The sequence below is a fragment of the Cannabis sativa genome, chromosome X (assembly GCF_029168945.1).
Source record: "Cannabis sativa cultivar Pink pepper isolate KNU-18-1 chromosome X, ASM2916894v1, whole genome shotgun sequence".
Lineage (NCBI taxonomy): Eukaryota > Viridiplantae > Streptophyta > Magnoliopsida > Rosales > Cannabaceae > Cannabis > Cannabis sativa.
The window spans coordinates 29580826-29591924 of NC_083610.1; the positions used below are offsets into that span (position 1 = coordinate 29580826).

Genomic DNA, 11099 nt, shown 5'->3' on the forward strand with positions numbered 1-11099 from the left:
TGTGATTGTGATTATATGATTCAAAAGACTAAGTCCCTGTTTCATCAGTGTTTTGGATTTACAGTGATGTGATAATCAGCGATGAAGTATACTTACACTTGGAGTAAGTGTTATGTTCTTTCTAGGACATTGGTAAAGTATACTAGTTTCAAATGTATGGAGTATACATTAGACTGGACCGATATTGAACTTTGTCAAGATCTTATAAACTTATCGTTGTATCTTTCCAAGTCAATATCACTAGTTGATCTTAGATTAAAATAATCTAAATCTTGATATGCTTAGGCTCAATCTCAGGAGTACTATTCATGTTCTTTAATTTATTAGTTAAGCTTACTTTTGGGTCAGGGTGATACGTATATTTTGGGAACATGATAGTATGACTAAGTGGGAGCGCTGAACATAAATATGGAATCTATAGCTTCTATTGGTAGGGATGAACATTTGGACCCGGAAACCCGAAAATCCGACCGCCCGCCCCGACCCGCTGCCGAAAAAACCAAAAAAAAAAAACAAAACTCGGATTGTCGGGTCGGGTCTAACCCGAAAATGTATAAATCGGGTATCGGGTTCGGGTTTTGAGAATACTGCTATATAGGATTCGGGTGTGAATCCGAGACCCGAATACTATATAAACTAAAGAACAAAATATATATATATAATTTGATGGTGACGTAGGTGTGAATTAATTTTTAGGTAATGTTTTTGAAAATTTATTTATTTATTATTGGCTTTAAGAAAAACGTGATACGTGATCAGAATGGGAATTGGGAAGTAGAAACTCATGTGGACAGCAGACCCATACTGAAGTACAAACATTAATACTTATAATATTATATATTTTTTAAATATTATTTTATTTTTACTACTTTATCAGTTAAAAGTTAAAACCAAAAAACAAAAACTTTAAAACCTAAATCCTATCGTATCCCTATTCTCTCCCTTTCTCGTTTCTTCCAAATCCCAGTAAGTCGTATCCCTCATTCCCTCGTCGACCCTCATCTCCTCTCTCTTTCTCAGTTGCCGGCGAGTTCATCACAGCAGGCGGCTCAATCCGACGAGTTCTTCTTCTCCTTGTTTCTTGCTTTGATGGTTGTAATTGTAAAAGGTTTTTATTTCTTTCATTAAAACTTTTAATGAAATTTTCTTCTAAAAAAAGATTTTATATGCATTGTATATATATACTGAAAGTTTAAAAGGGCCAAAACTTATTTTCAAGGTGGTCTTCCTGGGCAATTTTTCCCATTTTATTATGAGCCAATTTTATTTAGTAGGTCTTTTGATGTTCTATTATCATCACACAACTTTAATTTTTGTGTATTTAATTTCAGGTAAATCCTAATGGAATGAAATTAAATGGTATTTTTAAAAACAAAATATTATTTGGGTCCAAAAATTCTTCAATCGGATCTGGTCCATTAAAATCCGAACCCGCCCTACAAAACCCGGTGCACCCGACCCGTAACCTGTATGAACCCAAAAACCGAGAAATCGGGTTCGGTTAGGCATTTTAAACACCCGATACCCGAAAACCCGAACCCGACCACCTGAAAACCCGAAAATCCGACCCGTGTGTAGCCCTATCTATTGGTGTATAGAAGTCAAGTGATGATTCCCTTCGAGCTTAGCTAAATGGAAGTAAATGGATGAGCTCTTGTTTCAGTGACTATATCTTAAATCACTAAAACATCATTTACAGGTAGCTAAGTGTTTTAAGGGGCCAAATACATTGAGGGGTGAAACGGTAAATTTACCCATTCTCGGTGTAAATCATCTATATAGAGGATCTTTGAACACATTAAAATTATAACGATGGTTAAATGAGATAGCGTATCTATATCATGGAACATATAGAACGCTCTATATAAGTCTGAGAGTGCAATTCTAAGTTCTAAGAGTGGATTCAATAAGGAATTAATAAGTAAGGGAATTTACTTGGTAAATTCGGTTCGGCTTATTGGAAGCTCAGTAATATAAATTCATGGTCCCCATTCTAGTTGAGACCATACTGCTTGTAAGACTCAATAATTGATTTATATTTAATCAATTATAATTCTAAACTTAGACTATGTCTAGTTTGTGAATTTTCACTAAGCAATGACGAAATTGTAAAGAAAAGAGATTCTAGGTTTATTTATTAATTAAGAGACTCTATATGTCTAATTAATAATTATGATAAATGATAATATTATTTAATAATCTATTTTAGTTATTAAATAATTAGTTTCGGCATTTAAATGGTTAGAATTGGAAAATTGGCGTTTTTTAGAAAATAGAAATAAAAATTGTGAAAACTGCAAAATCCAAGTGAGGCCCATTAACACCATGGCCGCCCACTTGTTCAAGCTTTTTCCAATTATTATTTTCATTATTTTAATACCAATTAATTACTAACCTAAACCTAGTAGTTGCCTATAAATAGAAAGTGATGGCTCACACCAAAATAAGTAATTATTCAGTTATTCAGGAAACTGCCTTTTTCAGAAAATTGAGCCATCTTCTTTTCTCTCTATAGTCGACCCTCCTCTCCTTCTCATCAACACAATTTCAAGATACCCTAGTGAAAGAGTAGTGCCCACACACAGCAAGTGGTACCTCAATCATAGTTTGGAAGATCGTGAAGAATCCAAATCAAAGAGAAGGACATTCGGACTTAGATCTTGATAATACTCTGCGACAGAAAGGATACAAGGGTTAGAGATCTGAGTGGAAGGAGACACATTATTCTGCTGTAACCAATGTGAGGTATTCTTAACTTTATATGTGTTTATTATCGTTTTAGAAAGTTCATATTTAGGATGTTAAATAACATACTTGTGAGTTGATCTAAGATCGTGGTAAAATAATTTCCAACAATCTTGTTGATCAATGATTTCTTTTGAAATTGCTCTTCCAACTTGTTCCAAATCTTGGTAGGTGTATCTTCCTTGTCAACCAATCTGATTATAGCATCAGAGAGGTTGAAGATGATTAAACCAGTTGCTGTTTCCAGCAACTCTTCTTGCTGATCTTTGGTTGTATTAGCTAACCAGTCCACAGGATCTTTAAGAACCTTCAAGAGCTTGTGTTGAGCCAATAGAGCCCTAATCTTCTTCCTTCAAATACGATAATCACCTGAACCATCAAACTTATCTATATCAACTTTCGTGGAACTCATAATTGTATATGTATAAAATTATTTCAAAGAAATTATATAGATTATGAGTTTAGAATAATCCTGTTGTTATTCTTTGCAATCTGGTTTTGAGTATTTGAATTCTTGCTGGTATGAATGTGTTTCTTGATGCTTTCTTGATTAATCTTTGCTGCAGATTGTGCCTTGTTTGGCTCTGACACCACTGTAGGAATCTTTATTCCCAATTTGCCCTACACACAGAAAAGACAACTCAGCAACCTAAGGTTAAAACTGACATTTACTTAGTCAAAAGAAAGCTTTGTTTGACTCTGATTTAAACCCCAAGAAAAACGACAGCCACCATTTATTTGCTACAAGTCGTTTTATTGTTAATTAGAAACCCTAAAAACATATCACACTCATATATATATTATCTTTTCTTTGTTGCACACATAAACAACTACAAATGAAAAATCAGAGAAAACCTAAGAAAACCCAACAACCTTCTTTCTTCAATGTTCTTCTTTGAAGAACATGAAGAACACCATCAACCCAGAAATTTCCCAACCCGAAGAACAAAACCCAGCAGCACCCCCTTTGTAAACCGATTCAATACCTAGAAAATACCAAACCGAAAATAGCATAAACACAACAGAAAAATATGAAAAGAAAAGGAGAAGAAAACACCAGATTTTTATAAAGGTTCCCCAAAATATGTGCTGGGTACGTCCTCTTCGAGCTCGCCTCGTTCCACTATGGATCTTCAATGATCAAGAGATTACAATGGTGGGATTCCAAAACACACATGTATTATTTTGGTAATCCCTAATAATTTTACAGTGTTTGAAACTCTCTCTTTCTCTCTGTTTTTCTCTAATTTCAGTACTAATTATTGTGCTTCTTTTTCTTACATGAACAACCCTCCACTGAGTTGAATATCCGAACCCAAGTCCCAGGATTCCAAGGATACCCACTGTAAACCTCCTTCAACTTAGTCTCTGTCTGTATTTTCTCTCTGAAAAACAGCCCTTGGTTTTGTTGTTCAGTTCTAATTTTGTTGCTGTATTTTTGTGGTGTACTGATCTGATGTTATCTCTGTTGTTGTACTGATTTGGTATTTATATGTGTTATAGAGGAATGCAGAAAAACATGAGAGTTAGTTACAAAGTGGTTAAAAAACTTTGTAACTAACTTAAGTGTTTTGCCTAGGTATATTAGAGGTCGAAGGCCACCTAGGGAATATTTTTTTACTATTTGTAATCTCTTTTTAAATTTTGGTTTTTACAGTGAACATGGAATGAGGGGGTTTATACCAACAAAGAGTTATATCTTAGATCTTCTTAAATAGATGATTTACATATTTTAAATAGGATGACTCACATATCTCGAACATCTTAGATCTTGTTAAATAGATGATTTACATATTTTAAACAAGATGACTCACATATTTCGGACGAGATGACTTATATATATCGGATTGGATGACTAACATCTCTCCGACATATAATTCACATATCTCAAACAAATCGAATCACATATCTCAAATAAGATGATTCGTATATTTCGGACGTATGACTTACATATCTTAGACGGAATGACTAACTTATCTCTTACGGATGACATAATGATTTCGAATAGGATAACTTATACATCTGACGGATCTCAAATGAGATGAGTTACACATATCTGACGGATGACTTATACATCTCGGCCAATATGAGAGATTTTCTTGAAAGGAAGAGAATATAGAATATGAACACTCAAGAGAGGATAAATGAGACATGTAATGATGTAAAGATATGTAATGCACTTAAGGTTGACAACTAAGAATAAAAGAGAATGATAAAAAGAAGTAGAAATAGAGTAAGGAGCGTCAAAGGCTGAAAAGAATTAAGAATGAACAAAAATAAATAGTTCCAACAAATACAAATTAACTGAGATCTGCGGTCAAAACAATTATTTCTTCATAGTATATATTATTATCATATAAGTATGCTATTCTTTTTTCTATATGTATCTATTGTGTAGGTGGTGTTTTTATTAAGTTTTTTTTCTTTTTCTTTTTCTTAAGGTTGTTTAAGTTGTTTGTTTAGCTAGTAAAGCTCAATTTTGTCTCAAATTGTTTTATCAAAATTTTTTGAGGTAACTCGACCTTATGCAAATCGTATTGCTTGTAGCGGCTCAATCTCTAACTCTGTATACTTTTTTTAGCCAAGGAGTTGACTTATGGGCGGAAAATTCCTCCGGTTCTATGTTTGTTGAGTGGGTGTTTTATTTTATTTTATTTTTTTACTGTTATATGATGTATGTTGTGTTTTGTGATTTGGATGATAAGAAAAAAAAATATAATAAAAAAGTAAATATACGAAAAAGCATACAAATACAGGACACGGAAACACATAATAACTAATATTTGTAGGATATTAGAAATAGAGAAAGGGGCGAAAGGCCGAAAATAAATTAAGAATGAACAAAAAAATAAATGGTTCCAACAAATACAAATAGAAAATTTGATTTTTTATGCTTACATACATTTGGTTAAAATTTTTCCCCTAAACACATAATAACTAATATTTGTAGGATACAACTTTTATGATATCTCTAAAATACCTTCCATTTATATCAACCTCATTTACACAATCGGACCCATCAGACCCCCCCATCAGACCCTATATCGGACCCATCGGACCCCCCATTGGACCTACATTCCTACCTCACAAACTCACAGTTTCATTCGACCCTATCGGACCCCATCAGACCTACATCGGACCTTGCCCAAAATTACAGATCTGAGATTCTAAAACCTAAATATATCCTTAAATCTAACAAAATCTATCTTTAACACTAAAATCACAATCAAAATTAATAAAAAAATAAAAAAAAGGTGGTGGTGCTTCGGTGGTGCGTCGTGGGTCGGTGGGGGAGCGCCGTGGGCCAGTGGGTCTCCTCTGTGCGTGTGTGGCTGGCGTTTGGGGTTTTGGCTGGGGTTGGATGGTTGGGTTGGGACGAATAGAGAGAATAGAGGGAAGTAGAGAGAATAGGTGTGAGATTTTGAGAGGGGTAATTTTGGGATTTAGGTAAAATAAGGCTATTCTAACAATTACCTATAGTTTAAGTCTTCTAAACAAATTAACCTTGAAATCATGCATAAAAAAAAATTAAATTTCCCATACAAATTAATTGAGATCTGCAGTCAAAATAATTATTTTTTCATAGTATATAATATTATCATATAAGTATGCTATCCTTTTTTTTTATATCTATCTATTGTGTAGGTGGTGTTTTTATTAAGGTTGTTTAAGTTGTTTGTTTAGCTAGTAGTAAAGTTTAATTTTGTCTCAAATTGTTTTATCAAATTTTTTTGAGGTAACTCGATCTTAGCAAATCGTATTACTTGTAGCGGCTCAATCTCTAACTTTGTATACTTTCTTTTTTTAGCTAAGTTGTTGACTTATTGGTGGAAAATTCCTCCGGTTCTATGTTTGTGTGGGTGTGTTTTTTTTTTTTTACTGGTCTATGATGTATGTTGTGTTTTGTGATTTGGATGATAGGAAAAAGTTTAAAAAAGGAAAAAATGAAAAATGAAAAAGTAAATATACGAAAAAGCATACAAGTACAGGACACGGAAACTCCCTCGCACGCGCACACCCATCTCGGTGGACAAGTCTGTGTGAGCTTTTTTTCCTCATCATCTCTCGGGAATATCTACACTACTCCACCACCCACCGAATTCGCCGGTATTGAATCCCTGATATCTAGAGAATATTTCGGTGGCCAACAAGTATTGCGGCGGCTACTCGATGAGCTCTATTCCAATGGAAGATGGAAAAGATGAGGAAGCAAATCGATTATTACGATCCCAGTCAACTTCATCGCCTCCCAAGTCATTATATTCGCCGGACGAGGATGACGAAGAAGAAGTTGCTTTTGAGGAGCGAGAGAAGATCTTAATTGTCGATTTGAATTCACCGGAGGCCATTGATTCCTGTGTCGTCCCACCGTTCTCGTGGAAGAAGCTATGGTTGTTTACTGGGCCAGGGTTCTTGATGAGCATAGCCTTCTTGGATCCAGGCAACCTGGAAGGAGATCTCCAGGCTGGAGCCATTGCTGGGTACTCATTGCTCTGGCTCTTGATGTGGGCAACGATTATGGGCCTCATGATCCAGTTGTTGTCAGCAAGAGTTGGTGTCGCCACGGGCCGACACTTGGCGGAGCTTTGCCGGGACGAGTATCCGAATTGGGCCAGATTGGTTCTTTGGTTCATGGCGGAGGTGGCATTGATTGGAGCTGATATTCAGGAGGTGATTGGGAGTGCCATTGCTATTCAGATTCTTAGTCATGGGGTTTTGCCTCTTTGGGCTGGAGTCATCATTACTGCTTCGGATTGGTTGGTATTCTTTACATTTTGTTTTAATAATTCATGGTTTCAGTTACACTTTCTTTTCGCCTAAATTCCTTGGACTTAATTAATCTCACTTTAGAAAAAAAAAAAAAAAACTAATTTCGAAAATGCTACTGTCTCGTGATGTGAAGTGAGGTTGTCGATTTGGTTGATTATTCTGCTTTGTAATATTTTATTGGATTCCAAGTTCTGTAATTTATTGAATTAAACCTTTAATATTCCATGCTCTTTGTTTCCGTTTTGAGATGTACAGGTTTATCACATTTTTGTTTTTAGGTGGCAATATAAAGCTTTACTATAGAAGTTAGACTTTACGGCCATTAATGCTAAAGCCATCTTAAACCGATGAGGCCCTACTCCCAATTAGATGAGGCTGACGGTGAAAAAGATTGCTTTTTGAACCTTCTAACGTTTTTGTTCGTCTTAGAAAGAACTTGTAGGTTAGTTTTTGAATATAGTGACAACTGCCTGGGCACTGAGCATGCACCAATTGTTTCATTTTTCTTTTTCCTTTTGGTCGTTCTCTTCTCCTCCCCTGTTGACATAGACTTGTAAATTGGAAAAAAAATGTTGATAAATGCGAGCATTTAGTTATGATTTTAACTGTTGTTTCTGTTACATGTGTGCACAGTTTCATCTTTTTATTTCTTGAGAACTATGGAGTGAGGAAGTTAGAAGCTGTGTTTGCAGTTCTCATTGCAACAATGGGTCTATCATTTGCTTGGATGTTTGCTGACGCAAAACCCAGTGGAAAACAACTTATTATCGGTAAGTTCTGTCAGTTTCTGTTTCTCTTTTAATATATTCAAAGAAACTCAATGTCAGTTACTAAATCTTTTATTATTTACAGGTCTGTTGGTTCCTAGACTTGGCTCAAAAACTATTCGGCAGGCTGTTGGAGTTGTTGGTTGCGTTATAATGCCTCACAATGTATTTCTACACTCTGCTTTGGTGCAGTCTAGAAATGTTGATCCCCACAAGAAAAGCAAAGTTCAAGAGGCACTGAACTACTACTCTATCGAGTCATCTGTCGCTCTTTTCATTTCTTTCATGATCAATTTGTTCGTGACATCTGTGTTTGCTAAGGGATTCTATGGCACCAAACAAGCAGACAGTATAGGACTAGTAAACGCAGGTCAGTATCTTCAGGATAAGTATGGTGGGGGCCTCCTTCCAATTCTTTATATATGGGGAATTGGATTGTTGGCAGCTGGACAGAGTAGCACAATAACCGGCACTTATGCTGGGCAGTTTATTATGGGTGGTTTTCTTAACCTCCGTTTAAAGAAGTGGATGAGAGCATTGATCACCAGGAGTTTTGCTATTATTCCAACCATTGTTGTAGCAGTTATATTTAATACATCTGAAGCTTCTTTGGATGTTTTGAATGAATGGCTTAATGTCCTTCAGTCTATTCAGATTCCATTTGCCCTTATTCCTCTTCTTACCTTGGTAGCAAAGGAGCAGGTGATGGGAGTCTTTAAGATTGGGCCTGTCCTTGAGGTAAATTGTTTACGTGGGTAGTTCATATTATAATTTTCTATTGATTTTGTTTTACGTTGGGAACTCCAGGCTTTAGATCTTTCACTCTTTATAATTTAGCATTTCTTGATTTAGTTTCTGAGTAGCATTCACATTTATAACATACTACATATTCTTGTATCATGAAAGCATAAGGATTAGACAGATCACTTGTGGTATATCCTGTGCTGAAATTTGTGGTTTGTTCAGTTCAATGATATATGTTGTCTCTGATTAATCAAGTTGATAAACATTGTGATTTCCCATTCTATTATTCGTTGCGCTCTGCCTGCCACTGAGTATAAAAGCATGCTTGTACACCATATTATAGCAAGAGGCTAATTAATTTCTGTGCAATAGTTTAGTGCTCCTGCAATTCCATAGTCGGATTGTAAGCATGTAATCAATCATTCATATATTTTATTTTCCACAAAAGAGAGCAGTGGTCAACTTTCTTTTCTTACTTTCTCTGTTGATATTTGTTGCAGAGGGTGGCATGGACGGTGGCTGGACTGGTAATAGTCATCAATGGGTATCTGTTGCTAGACTTTTTCATTTCTGAAGTTAAGGGAGTCTTGTTTGGTTTTGCGGTCTGCTTTGGCACCACGGCATACTTAGGATTTATTATATATCTTATTACACACTGCGGTATCCTTCCCTCTACTTGGTGGAGCTCACTCTCCAAAAGGATTGCTTGCATCAGAACGTGACTCAACAAATCCATATACCAATTTCTGGAAATATTTGAAATATAGCACTTCCCACACAAAAGCAGAGTCTGCTTACCACACGGGTGATCCATCTGTCTTGAGAAGAAGTATTCTTTCATAATAACTTCCTCTAACCATGGTACATTCAGAAACAAGGAGAAAAAAATAAAAGGTGCGTCTACAACTGTAACACTTAATAGCATTTTGTATTATTATTTTTACTGCCGTTTCTGCCTTATTGCAGTTATGTATGTTATTTATATATCTATGGAAAGAGTTGAGAATTGAAGGCGTTTCCCTTTTAGAGGATGAACATAACACCAATATATTGTAAAAGATTTACTGTGTCATTTTAATGTATAAGTGCATTCGAATAGGCTTCTTAGTCATTCTTTGATGTAAAACTTATCATGTACCATAGTAGAGTTTTTATTGTTACAACTCAATACATCCAGACAACCAAGTGAACTTTCTTGCTTTTTAGTTTTTATTTCTTATTGGTAAGGTAAGCTGGTGATCTAAATATGGAGCATGTTATGTTTTTCCCCAAATTATTGGGAAATGCACCTATCCCTATTGTTCCACCACTGAAGCACCCATGGGCACCTATGATTTTTGTCTTATGTTTTAATGATTGAAAATCTTATTTTAACTCAATAAAGACTAAATACACTAATTTATGATTGTCAAATAATTGTGTATACGTTTTGTTTTGTTTTGTTTTGTTAGCATTTTTTTTTCAGACCTAAAAGTTGACAAGTTTTGAACAAAGCAATGCTCCTACAATTCTCTTGTGATGCTAGGGCTACTATGAAAACTTGATTTTGGCAGTCAAAATGATGCACTTGCGATACTACAGTGATCAGGGATGAAATTAGAAATAAAATTTGGTAGGGCGCTTACATATTTTTATATTATGTGAAGACTTTTAAAATTTTAATTATAAAATTAAATATAATAAAATGTAAAATAATACATAATTGTATTAAAGTAATTTTTATTCAATGTTATTTTACATTTTCACTTTGCACATAGTTGCTAGGTGGTTCATATATTTTAGTTTTCAAAAATATAAATGAAGATATGGAGTATTGTTAACTTGTGACCTCTTTAAATTTTAAAAAGATCTTTATTATTATACTAAAGTAGTGTTTGGTTTACATGAATGAGTGTAGGAATGGAATTGCTAACCTTATTATTATTTAACATGCGTAGCTTCACCCATGACAGTGATGTTCTTTTGAAAACATGTTTTTTAAAGTTATAAATGATGCTATTGACATGCTTGCATGAAATCTTGATTTTTGAAGCTAAAACAATGCTCTTATGAAGCTTACATGAAAAATTGATT

The 11099-nt window shown here is 34.8% G+C and overlaps 1 protein-coding gene across 2 annotated transcripts; it reads left to right on the top strand.

Annotated features, from left to right (window-relative positions):
• Positions 1-6673: 6673 nt before the first annotated feature.
• On the top strand, positions 6674-10798 carry LOC133032755 (metal transporter Nramp2). 2 transcript variants are annotated; one of them, XR_009685339.1, is made up of 5 exons: positions 6674-7502; positions 8149-8285; positions 8368-9020; positions 9527-9920; positions 10478-10798. XR_009685339.1 is itself a non-coding variant. In XM_061107073.1 (4 exons), the coding sequence occupies exons 1-4, from the start codon at positions 6916-6918 to the stop codon at positions 9746-9748; spliced, it is 1599 nt and encodes a 532-aa protein (XP_060963056.1). In that variant the 5' UTR covers positions 6674-6915; the 3' UTR covers positions 9749-10231. The 2 variants fall into 2 exon arrangements, 1 of the variants encoding a protein (XP_060963056.1); XM_061107073.1 differs by lacking the exon at positions 10478-10798 and having other exon boundaries at positions 9527-10231.
• The last annotated feature ends 301 nt before the right edge of the window (positions 10799-11099 follow it).